The sequence below is a fragment of the Asterias rubens genome, chromosome 3 (genome assembly GCF_902459465.1).
Source record: "Asterias rubens chromosome 3, eAstRub1.3, whole genome shotgun sequence".
NCBI classification, from domain to species: Eukaryota; Metazoa; Echinodermata; class Asteroidea; order Forcipulatida; family Asteriidae; genus Asterias; species Asterias rubens.
The window spans coordinates 8,171,799-8,194,755 of record NC_047064.1 but is presented as its reverse complement, the minus strand read 5'-3'; the positions used below and the strand labels follow the sequence as shown (position 1 = coordinate 8,194,755).

At 38.0% G+C, this 22,957-nt stretch overlaps 1 protein-coding gene across 3 annotated transcripts in view; it reads left to right on the top strand.

Annotated features, from left to right (window-relative positions):
- Positions 1-22,835, top strand: part of LOC117288170 (dynein heavy chain 6, axonemal-like) — a 70,368-nt gene extending 47,533 nt beyond the window's left edge. The window contains exons 56-71 of one of the 3 annotated variants that reach the window (XM_033768899.1): positions 710-856; positions 1,758-1,949; positions 2,596-2,880; positions 3,452-3,692; positions 4,343-4,443; positions 5,472-5,576; positions 6,026-6,140; positions 6,541-6,662; positions 7,243-7,413; positions 8,440-8,526; positions 9,454-9,639; positions 10,867-10,927; positions 11,593-11,756; positions 15,176-15,199; positions 18,416-18,638; positions 19,784-22,835. In XM_033768899.1, the coding sequence (XP_033624790.1) occupies positions 710-856; positions 1,758-1,949; positions 2,596-2,880; positions 3,452-3,692; positions 4,343-4,443; positions 5,472-5,576; positions 6,026-6,140; positions 6,541-6,662; positions 7,243-7,413; positions 8,440-8,526; positions 9,454-9,639; positions 10,867-10,927; positions 11,593-11,756; positions 15,176-15,199; positions 18,416-18,638; positions 19,784-19,887 (2,328 nt within the window). In that variant the 3' untranslated portion in view covers positions 19,888-22,835. Of the gene's footprint in view, positions 1-709; positions 857-1,757; positions 1,950-2,595; positions 2,881-3,451; positions 3,693-4,342; positions 4,444-5,471; positions 5,577-6,025; positions 6,141-6,540; positions 6,663-7,242; positions 7,414-8,439; positions 8,527-9,453; positions 9,640-10,866; positions 10,928-11,592; positions 11,757-15,172; positions 15,200-18,415; positions 18,639-19,783 lie in introns of all 3 variants that reach the window. The other 2 variants (XM_033768898.1, XM_033768900.1) reach the window with 2 other exon arrangements.
- Positions 22,836-22,957: the final 122 nt, after the last annotated feature.

The following is a 22,957-nucleotide window of genomic DNA, read 5'->3' as shown; positions in this document are numbered from 1 at the left end:
ATTAAGGGTGGTGCTATGGAGGTCCTATACCTCAGCACATGATGACATGTCAAAAAGTATACACATGTAGTTTAGTGTCTTGCTTAAGGACACAAGTGACATGACTGGGATTCGAACCCACACCCTGATGACTTAGCAACCGGAACTTGAGTTTGATCGTGCCGATGCCCTAAACTGCTCGGCCTCGACACCATACAATGCTGTACTGCATTCTACTTGTCTTGCACTTACATGTAAGTTCTAGGAGTTTGCACGGCAAAGGGTGCTTTTACTTATTGGAGGGGAAGGGGATGTGCAGTGTATTTAGTTGTAATTATTCATGGAAGTCTGATCACTTGTCATCTAATGAATGCCGCACTAACCAGTGTTGCACTAACAAGACCAGTCCAAATTATTTTATTTTTTTTTGCTGTTCTTGTTTTTGAACTTTTAATGTTGTTTTCCTGATTTAGGTAGGGACAGTAGTGGGATTAAGTTTGTCCTTTTGTGGAATTCTGTGTCATTTTGCCCCTTTATCTTGGGGGCGTTGTTTCATTTGAGCATTTTAATGTTTACTGATGTTTATCGTATTGACTACCATATTGTACAATTTAGGGACATAAGTCAGTATTGTTACAGCAAGTGTCTTTGTAATTGGTATTGATGAGATAAATAAACCATTAATAATAACAGTGACTATTAAAACCTACAAACTTTGTTGTCTTTGTAGGAGCATCCATCCAAGCCAGATATACCTTGGATAAATGACTATGTCTGGAACACAACGTTTGATTTAGACGACTCAGTGCCTGCCTTCAAAGGGTTACTGAGGGATCTGGTGGCTACCCCAATCTACTGCAAGATGGGTCGTCTCGAGGTAAGACATCCTTAGACTGAGAATCATTTGCACTATAGACCTCTTGCGCAACGTGCAGCACACTGAAACACACCTATGTATGGAAATGGTAGATGTACATCATGTACATTTCAAGGAGGTGCATTCCTCGTTCAGTAAGGGGTCTGTGGAAAGCAGTAGAAACCCTTGCATAACGCAAGACGATATGTGGGCCCAATTTCAAGGCTCTGATTACCGCCGAGTTCTGTGCTTACGATCACGATTCCCTGCTAACCTGCAAGCGCCGAATTTCTGCGCTTGCCTTGTATGTAAGCGTAGAATGCCTAGTAACGTGGAGTAGGCACACGCAAAAGCCAAAATTTGCCGCTTACCCGTGTAAGCACAGAATTCCCTGCTTCTGTAAGCGCAGATTCTGTGCTTACAGTTAGCAGAGCCATGAAATTGGGCCCAGGTACACGGACATTGAGGTCACCCAAATGTTTGTATGCACAAAGAACATCTATCATGTTTGTATGCACAAAGAACATCTAGCATGTTTGTATGCACAAAGAACATCTATCAAACAATGAGATCTTTACCTTTTGGCCTCAGGAATAGATGCACAAAGAACATCTATCAAACAATGATCTTTACCTTTTGGCCTCAGGAAAAGCGCTTTTTCAGACTATCATGTGACTTTTATTGCAACTTTTAAAAATAATTTTGCCTATAAACATGATAAATAAAAGTAGTGCATTGTTAGAAACCAAAGTTGACCCTATCTTTAATATTGCTTTAAGTTATTATTTTCCAATAATAATAATAATAATAATAATTTGAAAATGATTCCTTTAATTGGATCCCAATGTCTTTATCATATGGAACACTTAACCCAACTTTTTTGTTCAGTTCAATAACACAAATTCATTTTTCCATCAATCAGGTGACACCCAACCCTGCATCTTGGGAGGGCTACGGTCCGGTACCCCCGCCCTATGAACCCCCACCACCCCCTGCTGAGGGCGAGGAGCCGCCGGCCGCTGTGGAGGATGACAAAAAGGTCAAAGGTCACTGGAATGACCGGCTCACCAGCTTCCAGAAACTCATGCTGGTCAAGTGCTTCATGGAAGAAAAGGTTTGTAGTAAAAAATTTTTTAAAAAACACTAATCAAAATTTGTGAGATTTTAGAACTTTGTTTTTATGTACCATGTTTGGTTTGCGGCAACACCTTGTGAATATCTACTTGCTGGGTAGATTATGTTTTTTGGGGAACTCGTCTCGCTTTGTATTCTACTGCAGAGTAGATTTTTTTCAGATTTTGGGAGACATTTTTTACTACACATGTTGTTACTGCAAACCAAATATACATTGATACCTCGCCATGCAATGCCTCAAATGTTATCATTGTTATGGTTGAATGCTTTGGAAACCAACAGAAATAATCTTTTTACTTTTTAATTTGTTTTGTTCATAAATGTTGAGTCCATTATAATTGTCTTCAGGATTTGTCAATTTTCTTCAGGCATGATATTCTTCCTACTGTAGTCTGATTTCCAATTTTATTTTCCCCTTTGGAAAACAAAATTGTGATCAAATAGTGTGAAAAGTATATTAATTAAAGCTTACACTATGTGCACATTTGGGTAAGCCCATGTTCTTAATGACATTTTCCTACTTTTTCCAAGGAATAATATATCTCGCCTGTTTCTTAATTGTGTTTTTACTATCTTTCTCTATTGTGATCATCATTTTATTTTATTTTCCCCGATCAACCTCCTAGGTCGTGTTTGCCGTGACTGACTTTGTCAGCGAGAACCTCGGCAAGGTGTTTGTGGAGAGCCCTGCGGTGGATCTAGCCACCCTCTACGAGGACATGACGCCCTACACACCCCTGGTCTTTGTGCTGAGTACCGGCTCGGATCCCATGGGTGCCTTCCAGAGGTTTGCCAAGGAGAGGGGCTTCATGGAGAGGATCCAGGCCATCTCATTGGGTCAGGGACAGGGTCCCGTTGCAGAGAAGATGATCGACATTGCCGTGAAGAACGGCGACTGGGTGTTCTTGCAGGTAAGTTACCCAAAGAACAAACAAATGTACAAACCAACACCTCAAAAAGCAAACATATAAACAAACAAACAATCAATTGACATGGTTAGAAAATTAACTGGATATTCCACTAGATCAGTGTTAAAAATAGAATAATAACCAAATAAGTTATCATTATCACGACTATGGGCAAGTCCATAAACAAAAAAGGAGGCCATGAAGTTGTCTGGCAACTCATACCTGTTATCTCCATGTGTTTTATACTGTGGACTTAATTGGATCATGCAGCTGACAAAAGAGCATATTTCCTTTTTTCTCTTGCATTTCTTGGTGTTTCTACTTTCACAACTTTGGAACCAAAGTTGTATCGGCATGGTTTTTAACAGTTATTAAAGCATAGATCATGCTCTTTTGAGATGTATAATAAATTGAAAAAATTATTTGGCTCTTCAAACAACTCACTTTGCTTGATCGCATCACATATACCTACTGACAATTACACCAGACTTTCAGACCTTTTGGTCAGCAATGACTCTATAACCACTGTACTTTAACAAGACCATTAAAGTATTCTGTTCGTTTCTTTTCCCAGAATTGCCACTTGGCTGCGTCCTGGATGTTGGCCATGGAGGAGAAGATTAAAGAGCTAGGAGAGCCCGGAGCCGAGATTCACGATGATTTCAGACTCTTCCTTAGCTCCATGCCGACAACTAAGTTCCCTGTCTCTGTCTTGCAGAACAGCGTCAAAGTCACCAACGAGCCCCCAAAGGGCCTCAGGGCTAACGTCCGTCGAGCCTTCTCGGAGATGACATCTCAACAGTTTGAGGAACACAGTAAGTGGTCAAAGGCAAAGGTCTTTGGTATATATTTTGCTGCTTTTCCTTCCGGCAAATGTAATGAGGCCCCATTCAGCAGGAATAATCAGTTAGTCAGTTCAGTCAATTAATCATTTATTTCCACCTAATCAATAAGTAGCACATACATGTACAGTTATCATTTTCAACAAAAATTTAATCAAGAGGTTAGTGTCTCCAAAACAGCAATCTGGTTAAAGGGATTGAAGGGGATTGAAATGTGATGCAATTAATAAAAGCAAATTGAGGTGTTTGTTGACCCAGGTATTTTGATACACTTTAAAAGACCACAAGCTATGCTTTAATGTTGTTGAAACCCACTGTTGATACCTTCTTTGGTCATGTTGGTTCAAAAGTAGTGAAAGTAGGAACACAAATATATATTAATATTAATACTTCTAAAGAACTCCAAATATTTTGACCCTGAAAACTGATTCTCATGGACAAATTTAAGAGGTCTCAGATCCCTAGGACTCCAGTAAAATTTCTTTGTTTACCTGGTCTGTTTCCCTTGTTTACCTGGTCTGTTTCCCTTGTGGTTCATTACTTCAAATTAAAGAGGATTAGCAAATTGTTTGATGTCGTCCTACCTTTTCAAATGCTACAATGTCGTCTTGTTTTGTCAACAGTTCTAGGGATCAAGTGGCGCAAGCTGAACTTTGGTGTCTGCCTGTTCCACGCCATCATTCAAGAACGGAAGAAGTTTGGGCCTCTAGGTTGGAATATCAAGGTTCGTACTTTTCATCAATACATGTCAATCAATTTACTGGTTGGGTATTTTTTGCTCAGGCTGATTTTATCTAGATTGTTTTCATGTGTAAAATAGTTGTTGCCTATGTCAGGTCTCAAGTCTGCAGGACATGAAGCTCAGAATCTTTAATGAACCAGGGTTTTATCTACTAGACAAGAATCAAAATGAAAAGAGATTAGAATCAAAATACGAACACAGTTTTATCATCTAAACTGGTTCATTTGAACAAATCACAAGAAAAGGTTTATCTTTTTTATTGAAAGATATTTGTGAGCCTTAAACTCAGCATTTGAACATCATTCTTTTGAGACAAAGATGTTGAATTGAAAAAAGACAATCAGACTGGTCCTGTCTTTAGTTAACTGGCCCATCAGTGAAATCACTCGCCTTGGGGCCAGTGTACCAATGAGTGTAATATTCAAGCTCTGTATGTTTTGATTTTTTAGGTGTTTAAGCCAAGGCTCAGAACTCCGGTTTTTGTTTAGTTCTCACTTCCCTCTTCTCCCCAGCCACTGTCGACCTAGAAAAAAACACTTCCTAACCTCACATAACCTTCAAACTATGTACTTTTCGTGGAAGTGTTGTAGCCGAGCAGTTAAGAGTACCGAATTCAAACTCTGGTGTTTCTGGTCAGCAGATTGTGCGTTCAAATCCAAAGCCGTCGCACTTGTGTCCTTAAGCAAGACACTGCTTCGTCTTTCGGATTGGACGTAAAGCCGTTGGTCCCATGTGTTGTGTAATGCATGTTAAAGGACCCAGTGCACTTATCCAAAAGTGAAGGGGTTCGCCCCATTGTTCCTGGCTGTGGCTGCTTTATGCGACGTAGCACCTTGTATACCCTTATAAGGTGCTAAATAATTGGGTCTCAGAATTCATCACTGCAATAACCTATCTTTCTGAAAGTTTGTATATACTCAGCGCCTTGAGTACCTAGTTTGGTAGATGTACATATACGTGCGCTATATAAGGCTTCAATAAGACTTTGATATTACCTTTTCTGATTACAGTATGAGTTCAACGACAGCGATCGAGAGTGTGCTCTTGAGAATCTGAGGATGTTCCTGGCTGATGGAGAGATCCCGTGGGATGCATTGATCTATATCACAGGAGAGGTTTGTAACAAATCCAAGATCCTCTACTCATATAGCAGACTCTTAAATATACCAAGCAATAGTATACAAAAAATGAGCGTTTATGTGTGCAATGGTGCAAATGTTTTCATGATTTGAAAGATGGAATGTTGTATTCAAGGAGGCGGAGCTGAGTTGAATAGAACAATCCATGCACGGTGAATGGAACAAAAAATGCTCGGTGAGTGACATACTGTTGCGTGCCATAGTACTTTTATTTGCTATCACATGACGGACAATCCTCCAATCAATTGGCAAGGATCTGCTTGGGTGTTATAAAAAAACAGCTGCTTAATTTAGGAGACACATCTTCGTCTCAATTTGCTTAAACACTAAAAGTTGCTAAGCACAACAAAAGTGTGCTAACCAGAATAAGTAGATAAAGTGCAGAAGAACTGCAGATTTATTTTGTTATTTTTTATTTTTTATAGATCACTTATGGTGGGCGTGTAACGGACGTCTGGGATCAACGATGTCTACGCACAGTCTTAAGGAGGTTCTTCGCTCCAGAGACCCTGGATCTAGACTACAAGTATTCAGAATCCGGTAAGGGGGACCAAGTCATGTAGCATTCCATTATAAGAAAGACTGCCCTCTTGGGGTGGGGAGTTTGGATCGTTGCGTCAACATTCAAATTCTGAGAGGCGTGTTTTAACGGATAGGTGCAATTGTTGCTGAGAATGGATTGGTTATGAGCTCCTTGCACCAACAAGCTTGACAGGCACTGTATATTCTAAGTGTCCTTAAGTGTCCTTCTCTGGCCACCTCGCACATGGCCCTCCAGTGGGGGCATTAATGAAATAGTTACCCATTCTGTAAAGAGTAGCCAGAAGGCACCCCGGGACAACTCGGGTTCTTCAAAAGCAAAGTCGCATTTGATTGTTTGTTTTTTTCTTTTTCAATACTGATAATTCTTTGTATTATTTTTGCTCATGTCTGTCTGTAGGTATTTACTACTGTCCTGACCTGGATACTCTGAGTGAGTATCGACACTACATTGAGCATCTGCCCATCATTGATGAACCCGAGATCTTTGCTATGTTCGGAAACGCTAACATTTCATTCCAGGTCAGTTGAAAAATAAATGTAAACAAAATGTCTCATACTATGAGGACTTTTTAAACATTTATTTGAACGTACTTTGTTTCTTTTTGACTTAATTGTTAATGGGGAGGGTATACCTTTGGTATTACCCCTCTAAAAACCACTAAAAAGAATTTACACATTCTTAGAGATTTGCCACAAAAAAAAAAACTTACCTGGTAAGATCTCTGCAGCTGTTGATAATAGTTAACATTTTAGAAACAACTAATTTTCAAAGGAATGTGGTTTTAGAGCGAGAGATTCAAAAACATTTCAATCTGAGAAACGTTTCATGCATGAAAGATTGTGTATTCCAATGAATTTGGCTGTCAGTGAGCTATCGAACTCGGCCTTCTGTCTCGAAGAGTACCTGTACCAGCATTCGGCGCAGCAATTGAAGTTACGTTCTGTTCATCATTTTTTTATTTTTGGGCAGCATTTAATTTTGCAGGGCAAAGCAGCCAATTCTTTAGCAGGGTGGTAAACCCATGTGTGGAAAGGACAGAGAAGATTGGTTAGACAAACTCCTTATTTTTGTCATGTTTGATTGATTTTCTCGAATTAGCGGCAAGAGACCCAGCAGTTGATTGGTACAATCTTGGAGGTTCAACCTCGGATGGCCGCTGGTGGTGGTGGTATGAGCAACGATGACATCGTCTTTGAACTAGCTGAGAACATTCTCTCCAAGCTGCCCGACGTCTTGGATATCGAGTTGGCTTACCAGGAAATGTTTAAGGTAAAGACATACCTCAAAATATTGAAACATAATTACTAAAAAATGAAAATTTTAATAATGATAATTTTTTTTTTTACACCCATACACTGATGTCCTCAGTTTTTCGAGCCCTCTGGCGCTGTGAAAAATAAATCCACAAGCGTAAGACCTTTGCCCTCTTAAATGTTCTAGATGTATATGTTCTACCAGCTAGACCACCGAGATAGCTTGCAGTTTGAATTAGTGTGAGTGCCGCAACAATTTAATAGTTGAAAATTTGCATCAGGGATAAAGAAAAAACATTTGGGTACAGTATATAGTCACTTTGGTTGAGACACACAAATTGCACTATTAATTTTAAAGAGGGCCCAAGGACCAAGGTCATACATACATGTACTCAAGTTTTGTGATCCATTCATTTTCCAACAATAGATAGTCATCCACTTGGAGCCTGGCTGGTATAGCAGAATTCATTGACTTTCTAACTTTTATGACATGTATGAAGCAATCATTGTTAAAGGGAAGGTACACGTTTGGTAATTACTAAAAACAAATGTTAACTTAAAATCTGACTTGGTAACGAGCATTGGGGAGCTGTTGATAGTATAAAGCATTGTGAGAAATGGCTCCCTCTGAAGTAGCATAGATTTTGAGAAAGAGGTTATTTCTCACTAAAAAAATTAAATACTTCTAGCTAGAAGTCTTTTATTCCTATCTTAAAGCACACAGATTCGTCCAACTATTTTTCTCTTTGACCATTATCTCGCAATTTCAATGACCAATTTAGCTCAAATTTTCACAGGCGTGTTATTTTATGCTTATGTTGGGATACACCAAGTGAGAAGACTGGTCTTTGACAATTACCAAATGTGTACCTTCCCTTTAAGTGCCTTGCTCAAGTGCACAAGTGTCATGACCGAGATTTGAACCCACACTCTACTGCAGCTGACAACACAAAAGCTCGGGTCCGGAGTGAACTAGACCACTCGGCAATGACATGTCACAATTCTACTGATTGATTTATTCTTTTTTTCTTCTGAACTTTAGGTTGATGCTAAGGGGCGTATTAATTCCCTGACCACCGTGCTGTGTCAGGAGGTGGACCGTTTCAACATTCTACTCAAAGTCATTAAGGTATAAGCAAGACGTCTTGTTTGGGTCTTTTCTTGTAATGTAATAAAAATAATAATAATAATAACAACCGTATTTATAACGCGCCTTTTGCCAAAGGATACAAAGCGCCAGGTAATTATTACTGCAAGGAGTGGGGCGAATTTTGAGATATGAGACCTAATTCTTAAGCACCATGTAATGGTTTACAAGGTGCTGTGGCGCAATATACTGCCAATCCAGCCAGGAGCACCGGGGTGCACCCCTTCTCTTTTCGATAAGTGCACTTGGTTCTTTTACATGAGTTTCACAACACATGGGACCAACGGCTTTACATGTACGTCCCATCCGAAGGACGAAGCAATGGTTATGTGTCTTGCTTAAGAACACAAGTGTCACGGCTGGGGATTCGTACATGTACTTTTGTTTAATACCACCACAAGTTAATCACCAAAAAAACGTGCTTGGCTAAAAGCACTGGGGAGCTTTTGATATTATAAACCATTGTTGAAAAGACACATCCTTTGAAGTTAGTTTTAGAAAAAGAGGTTATTTTTCACCCTAAAAAAAATTTGAATCTTAAACATGCTTCTGGCATTCTCAGGCACCTGAAACAAACAATTCTATGCTTCTGTTTTTTTAGTGTTTTTTTTCTTCCTTTTTTTTGTATTTGTCCGCACAGTTGTAGTTCAGTAATACAGTGCTGCCAACTCTTTCTGATTGAGCAGAAAGCTCCCTAAAAATTCTACCCAATCTTTCCATGTTCTGCTGAACAAATTTGAAGATCTCCCTGATTATGGAAATTTTTTGTCCCTCTTATGTTAAATGTTGTTCTAAATATCTCCCTGATTGATGTAAAAAACCTTCCTGATTGCAAGATGCAAATGTGAACAGCTCTGGTAGCAGCGTCTCTCTCAACCTTTGTCTATTTAATCTTTTGTCACCTCCTAGGACTCAATGCGTACCATCCAGAAAGCTATTAAGGGTCTAGTGGTGATGTCTGAGGAGCTGGAGCGTGTCTACCACAGCTTCCTCAATAACCAAGTGCCAGAGATGTGGAGTAACGCAGCATATCCCTCTCTCAAGCCCCTCGCCTCATGGGTTCGGGATCTCCAGCTCAGGGTGGCTTTTGTTGGGGTGAGTTGTGCGATTCATCTCAGATTTTTCACTCAGATTTTTTCCCTCTCAGATTTTTCACTGTGATGGTGCCGGTTTTCATAGTCCAGTGGTGGTTTTCACAAAGAGTTAAGACTATAGTCTTATCTCGTGTTAGGAGGGGTTAGTCGTCCTAACTTACGTAGGACTAGCCTTAAAGGCAGTGGACACTATTGGTAACTACTCCAAACAAAATTTTTCATAAAACCTTTCTTGGTGAGGAGTAATGGGGAGAGGTTGATGGTATAAAACATCGCGAAAACGGCTCCCTCTGAAGTGAAGTAGTTTTCGAGAAAGAAGTAATTTTCCACGAATTTTATTTCAAGACCTCAGATTTAGAACTTGAGGTCTCAAAATCAACCATCTAAACGCACACAACTTCGTGTGGAAGGGTGTTTTTTTCTTTCATTATTATTCTGCAAGTTCGATGACGGATTGAGCTCAAATTTTCACAGGTTTGTTATTTTATGCATTTGTTGAGATACACCAACTGTGAAGACTAGTCTTTGACAGTTACCAATGTGTCCACTGCCTTTAAGTTTTAATTTCTCCTTCGGACTTTGTCCTTACTTTTTGTGGAATTTCATCTGTGAGAGGGCAAGGACAATTTCCTTTGCAACCAGGGCACTTTATTGGTAAATCTGAAATACAATGGGGACATTTTGAAGGGGCAGCGAGGCCAAGACCTTGGGCAACAGGGGCAAATGACCTCTTTGGCCTCTGCAATTCCAGGCCTATACTCGCCATTAGAAATTTCAGATTCAATGTACATGTCCATGTGTTTAGAAGGTTAAACATTGTGCTCAGATACGTACAGGCGATGTGACTTACATGTAGCACAAAAGAGCCACAGAGCCTCGACTTGCTGCATGCAAGATTTGTACGCAGCTCAACGAAAGAATACATCTTACTTTGTCTTACAAAGTCTTACTTTGGAAATTGCAGCATACAATCTTCGTCTACTTGTTGTACAGAACATGTAAACAAGGAGGGACTACCCTAAACGTGTTTCACTGGTATTTCAAAAATTCTTAATTCTCTCTGCTAATTGTAAAAATACACTGTCAAAATTCTCAAGTGACTAGTGTAGTATCTTGCCTGCCAGAGATACCCTGGAGTGTATTACTCTTGCACAAAGTCATTCACTGCCATTGCATACTGTACTGGTTGAATGTTCATTTTCCGTTTCTTTCTCTTGAATCTCTACAGCATTGGATTGTTCACGGTCTGCCCAAGTCATTCTGGCTCTCTGGGTTCTTCTTCCCTCAAGGTGAGTGGTGTGTCAAAGCAACTCAAATCTGACCATTTTCTCTGTGTTTTGTTCCCCAACTTTTGTACAATCATACCTGAGCAAGTTTGGGTGGCGACTGTTACTTGACTAGATTGAGTAGACTAACCAGAAACCATCATGGTCGATATGGTCAATTCAAGAGCTACATGTACAATGTACGTCACAGTTTCTGGTCGGGTCTAGTCGCTCACCCGAACTAGCTTCCTGCTGTTGTTGGATATGGTAGGCTTTGGAAGAATACATGTAGGTGTCCACAGACCCACATGTGTACCAGGCAAGTTTCTTTTGTTGACATATTTTTGCTCATAGTCACATATCCATTTAGAATTTACCTGGGCCCGTTTTCATCGAGCTACCCTAGGAGAAAATATTGCCCAAGAATTTTTTGCTTTGCAGAAATGAGCAGTTTACTAGTAATAAATTGAGCAAATGACATGGTTTTGGGGTTACCTTATTCTGGTAAGCATGGTTTTGTTTTGCCCAGCTACATGTATTTTGGGTTTTGAAGAAGCAGCATTATGAAATTGGGGTCTCAGTACGTTGTCTGCTGCGTCATGAAAAGTCTCCAACGGGAAATTGTTGTTTACAATTCAAGTGCAACCTAGAAACAACAAAATTAACCAAGTGTGTACTTCCCCACTAAGGTTTCTTGACCGGCACTCTCCAAAACCACGCTCGCAAGTACGACTACCCGATCGATCAGCTGACATTCCGCTTCACGGTGTTGCCTAACTACCGTGACCAAGCCACAGTGGCTGCCCAAGAGGACACGCTGTCGTTCGGACAGACCACTGACTCCGACAAAGAGGTAAGTCAATGCAAATGCAAACTATTGAAATCATCATCAATAGTTTCCTCTTGGGTCATGTTAGGATTCTAAAAATATTTGAGGATGCTGGTAAAAGCGTTGCAAAAACCAAATCATAAACTGATCCAATTCACCGCTGCACTGATGCAGAAGCACTTTATCAAGCCAGCTGTCCGACATTATCCGTTTTGTTTTGTTTGCCAATCCTTTGACCAAAATCTGTCTGATAAATCTGCTAATCTGTACACTTAATCCATTAGCTGCAAAATACCCCAAAATGACCATTTAAAAAGTACTTACCAATCTTTGAACAGGGAATACATTTCCATACAACATGTACAATCTGGTGAGGTTTGCGGTAGCACCATGTGTAAATCCCTTTTGAGTAGTGTTAATTTTGAAAAACACAAGTGGTTGAAAACTCATAGTTTCGATCAGTATGCTCTGATCGTCTTCAAAAAAAAACTTGACTCTGTTGCTGGATGCTGCAAAAGTACTGCCTTGGAGATTAACTGATAGTTGACTGATTGGGACGTTGAGTTTATCAACCACCACTGAGTTCTTCTCGGAACCAAGTCTACTCGAAAGTGATTTATACATGTACATGGTGCTACCGCAAACCTCACCTGCTTATACTCTCACCAAGCATAGTTTTAAATCCTAATTTATACAACATAATTTCGGCCTAATTCTGCAGGATAGTAACTGCTACATGTAAAGTAACTCGATCTGTGTATTTTATCTCCCGTCAATGTCTCAGGGATCAGATAGTCAGGTTAAAGAAGTGAAGACTTCTAAGGATAGGGATAAGTCAGATGATGAAGAAGAGGAAGAGGAGGAGGCAGTGGAAATCACTTGCGTCTGTGTTAACAATGATGTAAGCTAGCCTAGGGTAGAGAGGATAAAGTTAGACAGAAAGGAAGACATACATGTTTGTTTTGACGGACTGACATTGTTGTGACAGTTGTTGACAATAGATTTGCTTTGCAATCTGAGTTAACAATGATGTACTACAGCTAGCCTAATGTAGACAGGACAAAGGTAGAAAGAACAAAGTTAGACTGAAAAAAACAAGTTTAGAGAAGGTTGGGTAAACAGGACAAAGCTAGACAGAGAGATAGGTTTAGAATGAGGGACCAACAGATTGGGTAGACAGGAGAAAGCTAGACAGACGGAAACACATGTTTAAATGATATACTGACATTTGCTGACGGTGGATTCACTTTGCAACTGTGACATATGAAGACAGAGATGGGTTTAAGGTTAGAGACAGACAGATTGGGTAGACAGAAAAAAGATAAAGATAGGAACGTGTTTAGAATGAGGGACTGACAGATTGGGTATACAGGACAAACTTAGACAGAAAGACAGACATGTTTAGAATGAGGGACTGACAGATTTGGTAGACAGGAACAAGTTAGACCTATGGACGGACAGGTTGTTTCGACAGTTGTTGACAGACAAACAGACATGTGCTTTAGAATTGAAAGCAAGGTGAGACCGACTATGGATATACTAACTACAAACCTAAAAACAAACAAAAAAACAGTCAATGTACATGTAATACAGACTGCTGTTGTGAGGATTAGCAAAGAGGAGATTAACAGACCAAAGTTCCAGAAGGCATTAACAAAAACAGCTTGTGAAGAGAGGATGGAGTTTTAGTGATAATTTTAGTTTGAATTTACATTGGGGTCCAGTTTCATGGCTCTGCTTACCGCCAAAATCTGCGCATTCTGTGCCTTGTCAAGGAATTATTCTATGGGTCTACGGAGTGCCTTGAAATTGGGCCCTGTTTAGTAAGGTTTTTTAGACAGTTCCTTTTACTAATTTATTTGTTTGTTTTTGTTGGGGCTGGCGATTTACCCCCTTACCTGCTTACTAAACTAGTTCAGTTTTATTCAGGCTATATGGTTAGTTCGGCATTTGTTATTTAGTTTTTTTGAGACAGAAAACATTTGTTGTATTCATTTCAGGTTAGTTTCTAGGTGAGTTTGAAACTTTTATCCCAACTAACAACTTACATTTTTTATATATTTTGTTTACAATGAATTTGATTTAGGATGTTGCATATTATGACATCCCACTAATCTTTATTTAATTCACATTATTTAAGAAAAAAAAAAAAACTGTTGTTAATGTCGGAATGATTCAATTGCCAAGCTAAAAAAAAAAAACATTGCATTAATTTCTAGCCTTCTTCATCCAAGTATGCTGTAAGGTGGTGGAATCATGTAAAACGGCCTCAGCTGTTTCAGTTTTAAAATTCATTCTTTAGTTTTGTTGTACCCTTGACGTGCCGTAAGCACTGCTCACTCAGTGTTAGTCCTGCGGCAACAACAAAATTCCCAGGCTACCTAGGCGGGATTCGAACCCCAAACCCCGCATTCTAGAATCCAAAGCCGCCAACTCTCCCTGATTCTGCAGAAAGTTCCCTGAAAATAACCCAATCGTTCCCAATTCTGATGAACAAAGTGTACAATCTCCCTGATCATGGAAACCTTTTCCCTTTTACAGGCCTATTAAATGCAATTCTATCTCCCTGATTTAAGATGCTATAATATGTCAGATTTTTGGCCGCTTTGACCCAAAATTTTGATTTAAAATTCAATAGCAGGCCTTGCACTAACTGTTTTCCTTAACTAGCCCGTCGGGCTAGTCAGCTGTACTTTTGACTCAGCCCGCACAAATTTTCACTAGCCCTTGGTGGTGACTTGGCACTCTTGACTAGTGATTGCACGCTGGGCTAGTGTCTAAATCGAGCCATGCAATAGGTATTTTGATGGGGGTGGAGAAAGTTACAAGCTTTCATTTGAGCCATTGCTCGAAAAAGTGCGCCAATTATAAGTACATACATGTAGCAGTGAAATAAAGTGCTCAAAATTAGTTTTTGTCGGGATCCCGACAATATATCACGTGACCAATTCTTATGTGTTTTATAAGAAATGTTTTCAATTTTTGTCATGGTTCCTGACCATTAAAAGTAAAAGTTAAACTTGTTTTCGTTAGAGTGGGTGATACTCTTTGAAATACCATTCACTCAAAAAAAAATTATTTTTTAATGTTTGGGGCCAAAAATCTGACATAGCATCTTTAATGACAATCTCCCCGAGTATAAAAACCTTTCCCTTTTTGTATATTGAATGTAATTCTAAATATCTCCACGATTGCTGTACAAAATCTCCCTGATTGCAAGATGCAAATGCCTTATATTTATAACTTTTCAGTTGACTTTATTTGTATAATTCAGTTTGCATGTGATCATTTTTCTTTTTGAGTTTGATCATGCATGAAAATTCCGTCACTAATTTTTGTTAACGAAATTGACTGCTATTTTTCTCTACGCATCATGTGTATGAACATGAAACCCCCCTATTTCTCTCCAATTTGCCACCCTTCATACAAACTCCCCATAGCAGCCAGAGATCGAGGCGGGGTCCGACGTGAGTACCAACGTGTGTCTGAGTTGTTCGCCGTGGTGAATTGGAGCACCTAATAACTATATAACATGCTGTGTGATGGTTTATTACAAACACGTCGTTGTCCTTATGTGGAAATTGCATGCATTGGTTAAGGGCGATGTCAATACAAATACAAAATTTGGTGATGCGCTGAATTTAGTGAGTTCAGACAGGCAAACCTTTCAGCTGATCGCTGGATTGGGGGCCCAATTAGATGGCTCTACTGCTTATCGCCAAAATCTGTGCTTGTGATCGCCATTCATCACTTACATGTACAGGGCAAGCAACGAATTTCTGCGCCAGCTGTGCAAGCAAAGAATGCCTGGTAATGTCGAATACTCCTGAGCACAAGCAAAAATTCCATGCTAACCTTTGAATTATGCTTGACATAAGTGCAGAATTACCTGCTTCCGTAATCAATGATGTTTTACTTCTGGTAGACGAGCAATGACATCTGGCCTTGGACCTAGTTTCATGGCTCTGCTTACTGCTGAAATCTGCTGTCGCTTAGCAAGCACATTTGACGATTAAATTTCTGCCGTTGATCTGGCAGCTGCCATTGACACATGCATGCAATTTCCACTATTAGGACATGGAATCTGACGGACTGCTGATGGTGTGCATTAATGTTTGGTCGTTACCATGGATATTCACTAACGATGTGTGGGTTTTTTGGTGAGCAGGAAGACAAAATCTAGCACAGTGTATTTGTTATAATAATGACACAGACATGACAGAGTTACCCGTGGCTATAGTGACACGTGAGGTTGCATTCACAGTACGCTATGTTTGTTGGCGATTGCTGTTAATACGATACAAATTCACTTAGAAAAACCTGTTCTTTTAAATTATATTCTTATGCACCTATAACAAAGAAAAACAAAACAAGTTAACTCCAACACTGACTCTTCTCTTGGCTTAACCCTCTCAACCCTTGCACCCTCACCCCCTTCCCCCCCCAAAAAAAAATTAAAAATAAATAAATAACAACAAATACACAAACCACACCACATCTTCCAAACAATTTCTCTCAATTTACATAGTTATCCCTACCCCATCTCACAATTTACCTTTGTGTTCTTATTCTACTCAATATGTGTGAAGACAAGCTATTATCTTTTAAATCTGTTGCTCTATACTCTAAAAGCCGAAATATCTTGCCATGGGACAAAACCAAAGAGTCTTGCAACCGGACTATTCCTCATCCAGCCTTGATGTGGAGCATTTTTTTTTCTCTTGTTTCTTGACCCAACGTTTAAAACAATACAAAAAATTACAACAAAAATGCATTCATAAAAGGGATCTATTAAAACACAGCACCTCACAAATAGACCTCTTGCATATGACGTAAAACAAGCTAAAACAGTACCTTTACTGAGGTCAACGAAGACCTATATGTACATGTATCATTGGCTGCGACTTTTAAAGGAAGTTACAGAATTGGTAAGAAACAAAATCCGTGAAGATCACAGATTTACATAGAACTTACACGGTCTAATGATGGTGATACTAGTCGAAAACACCCCTTGAAATATTTATGTCTGAAATGTCATATTTGATGAGAAATAAACAAACTATACTTCGCGTTTGGAGTTTATCGCTCAGTGAGCGTTTTATTCCTTTTTATTTTGGCATCGATGCAATGCAAAATTTGTAATCGATTTTTCACTATTCTCTCGTGACCCAGATGGCCGATCGATCTCGAACTTCTACAGGTTTGGCAGTTTATGTATATGGTGGATTACATAAAGTGTTTACACTGCCAGCAACTGTTTTGTTAGCAAAAACCAATTCTGTAATGTTCCTTTAAGCGGTGCGTACACATGTGCATTGTTTGATCTCAGCTATGGTGTGTAACGCAAGGGGTGTAAATTAGAGACTTAACAAATAATTTGTATAGGAAGAAACTATAAATAAATAGTAGAATAAGGAGAATGAAGACGAGCAGAGTATACTGTTAAAAGCGTCCAGGCCACACTGGCTCTTATCCAACACTCCCACTAAAGAGATTTACACATGGTTGTACCCGCAAGTTTACCATTTATTTATAGTTTCTACATATTTATTCACACCGTGCAAAGCTTCAAACAATACTTAAATAATTTGTTTAAATACTCCTTTTTAAAACTTGAATGTGCATGCTCATCTATTCTGATGTTTATTTTGTGCATGCTCTTTATTTGGTCTCTTAAAATTAATCCTGCACATCTGTTTCAGATTGATTTTTCCTTTTTTGCACGTTAACCAATGATTGTGTATTTTTGTTGCCTAAATGTTATAATTTGTGACCAGAGTTCTTTTATTTGGAATGTGCATTTTTCTGTTGTGAACTGCATGCTGTTTTGATATTGTGTTTTTCTTTTGTAACATATGTCCCGACTTCGTTGAAGATACCTTTTTAAAATTTCCTTTCTTTAAAGGCACTGGACACATTTTGGTAATTGTCAAGATGTTGAATCCCAACATACCTATAAAGAAAACAAATCTGGGAAAATTTCGACACATTTGGTTATTGCAGTTGCAAGAAAACAATGAAAGAAAAAACACCCTTGTTGCACAGTTTTATGTGCTTTGAGATGGCTTATAAATTGCTTCAGGCTTGAAATCTTTTATTATTTGAGGAAGAAATTACCTCTTTTTAAAATTTATTTGACTTCAGAGGGAGCCGTTTCGCATAATGTTTTATACTATCAGCAGCTCTCCTTTGCGCGTTACCAAGTTGGTTTTTATGCTTAAAATCATTTTGAGTGTTTACCAATTGTGTCCAGTGCCTTTAAAGTGATTTGAAAACCAACCCTAAGGTAAACATGTACATATAAACTTACCGAAGAATGGTACATGTACCTCTAACCTGCCAAAAATGCTCTTATTTGTATTATCTTAACGCTTTGGGTCTGATTTTTTTTGTTAAGACTATTCAGCCATTAAAAACAAGGCCTCTGTTTTTTTTTTGTTTTTTTTTTTCAATTAATTTTTTTTCTTCTTTTTGGCTTAAAAATGTTTTCTAATTTATTCAGTTTTTTTTTTTAAATTATATTTTGGTTGTTTTGTTTTATGCAGTAACAAAACTTACAGATAACAGTGCAGATAAATTAACCTTTACAGGCTAGAACAGCTCCTTCATTTTTAGTAAGAACAATTGGGAAGGTTTAGAAATCATTGGTCAATTGTCTTGTTTTTCTTCTTTCCCAACAAAAGCTTCCGTCGCCAAAGGACGGCGTTCTGGTCCATGGATTATTCATGGATGCATCTCGCTGGGACGATGAGAAGATGGTGATCACTTCACCCAAACCGGGAGAGATGAACCCGCCCATGCCAGTCATGGTGATGGAGCCCGAGATGAACTTTGTACCCGACGAGGCGGACTACATCTGCCCACTGTACAAGACTGGCCTCCGGGCTGGGACCCTGTCTACAACAGGTAAGTTGTGTTGTCTTCTCTTTCGAGAACAACTCGTCGTCGATATAATGACCAGCCTATCACGGCTTGTAGCAACGCTGGTTACCAACATTTTGGTTGTTGTCAATTTGTCTTTGTTCACCACAAAATTTGTTGCTCGTACTGTACCACAAACTAACCTATCTCATCCACAGGAAAAAAGAAACATGTTTGGAGAAAATCGTGTTTGAAGTTGAACTGATTTTTAAACTGCCGTTTTGGGGTCTGCTATTTTATTTTATTTATTTATAAAGGAACTGGACACCTTTGGTAATTTTTTGAAGGTCATTATTCTCACTTGGCGTATCCCAACAAATGCATAAAATAACAAACCTGTGAAAATTTTGACTCAATCTGTCATCGAAGCTGCAAGACAAACATCCTTGTTGCACAAATTTGTAGCCTTTCAGATGCCTGAAAAAGGCTAAGGTTTGAATTGTTTTAATATTAATTGAGTGAGAAACTAGCTCTTTCTCCAAAACTATGTTACTTCAACAGCCTTCCATTGCTTATAAAAAAAATATGCTAACAATTATTTTGAGTAATTCTCATTAGTGTCTAGTGCCTTAAAGATAGTCTTGAGCAAGTTCAGGACCCCTGTCAACAACAGTTTGACTTGCTCTGATCAAACAAATGCCAGTCAACGATGATTGGACTAGTCCTGTCGATGATTCCTTACAAACCTATATTAAGACTGGGGCAAATTTCATGGATCTGCTTACAGCCGAATTCTGCACTTACAATCATCAATCTTTGCTTACACAGCATTGCAAAATTTCTGCACTAGCGGTATAAGCCAAGAAGGGCTAGAAACATGGAATACGTGTGTGTACAAGTAAACAATGATTCCCACTAAACCTGTGAAATTCGCTTGACATAAGTGTGGATTGTAAGCGCCAATCCTTTGCTTATCGTAAGCGATGCCATGAACTGGGGCCTCGGTCACATTCGATGGTTACCAACATTTGTTTTTTGTCAGTCAATTTGTCGTTATCACCCCAAATTGATTTCAAATATACCCAAATCAGTTTCCCTTGTGGTTTACTACATCAAGCGTTATGTTTACAGAAATAAATGTACATCCATTGTTCATGTATTCAAATCCAATATTCCTTTCTTCCTTTTAGGACATTCAACTAACTTTGTGGTGTCCGTCCATCTTCCATCGGACAAGCCTCAAGACTACTGGATCTCCAAGGCCTCGGCTTTGCTCTGCCAGCTCAACGAATAAACGTTTTTTACCGTAAATCGTCATGGGGCCATTTTGTCACACTCCGCTTGTATGCCCAAAATCCGGTGTTAAGCAGCTTTACGAAAGTGGGCCCAGAAAAAAATGCCTAGTAAGTCATACTTTTGTAACCGGTGTCTGGCTCCTTTGTTTTGCTTTTTAATAAGCGGTGAAATTTTGCACAAGACAGAAATGATGACGGCAATTTATAGATTCATTAAGTAAAGATGGTCTACTACATGTAGATACAGGAAACAAGACAATGGTGGCTGCATATTGCGCCGTCTACAGAGCAGTACAATAAAAGTGTTTTTGTACAATAATTTCACTGAAACTTGCATGACTTGTGAAGAAAAAAAGGTTTGTACATATCTAATAATCCATTCATGGTAATATCAGAAAACCGGTTCAGTGCCTTTTTAAAAATATTACTGGATTGTAAATAGTCAAAGCAAATGCACAGAGAATATTATCTTTCATATGTTTTTCCTCAAGAGTAGATAGATCTGTTTTAGTTCACATTATTCCAGCAATAAGCTTTATACTAATGAAACAAAATTATTTAAATGATTTGGTTATCAAATGTTAAACCTGATTGGAATTGTAACAAACGTGTGTGCCTTAAAATGCTAAGGAAATTGTACTAAGCTTTTGTTTTTTCTTTTTAACATTTGGAAGTTATTTATTGAAATCGTTTAGGGCAACTCAGTTTTGACTCTTTCAATCTGATGCCTTTATACATCATTAAGTCTTAACTTGTTAGGAGAACTTTAATAGCAATGATTTATTGGAGCATAAAAGTGATCTTTATTCCATCTCCGTCCAATTATATTCAACTTTAAAAGAATTTATATCAACAATATTTGAGACTGACTCAATAAATATATTTTCTTCTTATACATTAATTATTGCATTGGAACCTGATTTAAGCCTTACATTCCATCCAATCTGTCAGGTACAAAAGTGTTTTTCTTGGTTTTTTTTTAAATACCTTATATTATGTTAAATTTCTAAAAGATTTGTTAGGAATGTAATGAAGTTTATTTGAACGTACACTTACAATGTTGACTTTATACTTGTTTACAAAGAGTTAACTTGTGATCTTCTACAATGGCTTGCAGGTTCCACTTCTGTAAATCATTCCGCTTTCCGTCCAGCATTTGGTTTTAACCTGATTCATTTAATGGTGTGTGAAACCTTGTACATTAAAACATATGATGTTGTGAACAATAAGGAAAAATGGTTTATCTTTCGTCTGTTCTGCTAACTTTTAGACCCTAAAATTACAACTTGAAAATTTGCAACAATTTCATAAAATTAATGGACTTGCCTCTTGATGGACTTGCCCCTTGTGATTTTTTTCAAATTTTGGCCTATTTTTCAGGTTCCAATATTTCCATAAACAGCTTGAATCATTGGTCAAGTAATATAAAAGGGCATTAGTAGAGCCTACTGCATAATTTGAAAGCCTAACATTGCAACTTCAAAATTCGCCAACAATTGCTAAAAAAGGCTGGATTTTTTTAATTTTTGACCTAATTTCAAAGTATCAATATTTTGCTAAATAAAGCTAAAATGTACATGTAGGTCAAGTTAAATAAAATGGCATTAGTAGTGCCTATCATTTTAGAGCCTTAAATTGCAACTGAAAAATTTGCAGAAAACTGACAAAAATGCTGGACTTACCCCTTGTCGTTTTTTTTTTCAATTTTTCACCTTATTTCAAAGTATCAAAAATTCTCTAAATAAAGCTTCAAATGAAGTTCAAGTTATATACATGACATCAGTAGAGCCTACTGCATCATTTTAGAGCGTAAAATTGCAACTTAAAAATGCTGGATTTACCCCTTGCGGTTTTTTCAATTTTGGACCTACATGTACATGTACTTTCAAATTATCAATACATGTACATGTGTATTTTTCTAAATAAAGCTTAAAATGTATGTCTAGTTGTATAAAACGGCATTAGAAGAGCATAATGCATCATTTTAGAGCCTAAAATTGCAATTGAAAAATTGATAAAAATGCTGGACTTACGTTTTTTTTAATTTTTGACCTAATTTCAAAGTATCAAAATTTCTCTAAATAAAGCTTAAAATGTTGGTCAAGGTAGTAGAGCCTACTGCATCATTTTAAAGCCTAAAATTGCAACTGAAAAATTGGCCGTAATTGAAAAAAATGCTGGACTTACCCCTTGTGATTTTTTTTTTCAAATTTTGACCTTATTTCAAAGTATCAATATTTCTCTAAAAAGAGCTTAAAATTTTGGCCAAGTTATGTAAAATGGCATCAGTAGAGTCTACTGCATCATTTTAGAGCCTAAAATTGCAACTGAAAATGTTGCCAAAAATTGATAAAAATGCTGGACTTACCCCTTGTGTTTTTTTTCAATTTTTGACCTAATTTCAAAGTGTCAACACTTCTCTATAAATAAAAAATTAAATGTAGGTCAAGTTATATAACGTGGCATTAGTAGACCCTACAGCATAATTTTAGAGCCTAAAATCTCATCTAGAAAGTACATGCAATCTTACCATGACTACGAGTATTTGTGCCCGGCGAAACATGATGTGTACAGTTTTTTGTCACACAGGGCGGTTTGAATGTAAACATACACTGTAGGTTACATTGTCTATAAACTCTTGTATAAAATAGTTCTTATAATATTGAAAATATGTGATTTACCAATTTGGAAAAAAAGTTACCTAAAGTCTGATTAGGTACAGTATTCTACACTTAAATCAAACTAACTTACATGTATAAATATAGGTTTTCTCGGTCAAATTCGGCAAACGAGCAGTCAATTTCATTTTCATGCGTTTGAATTAAAGCTGTTTTGCCTCTCCAGTTGTTACAAGCGTCTGCAAATTTGAACGCTGCTTTGATGAATTATTAAAGTGAATGATTATTTTGTTAAATCGAATGACGCAACATTACATTTGACAAATCATTCGATTTTGCGCGAAATAGAATAGCTTGGTAGTTAAATTGGCTGCTCATTTGCGGAAATTGACCGAGAAAACCTATAATACAAAGTATAATATAAAGCAAACTAAAATGAAACGGTGGTTTA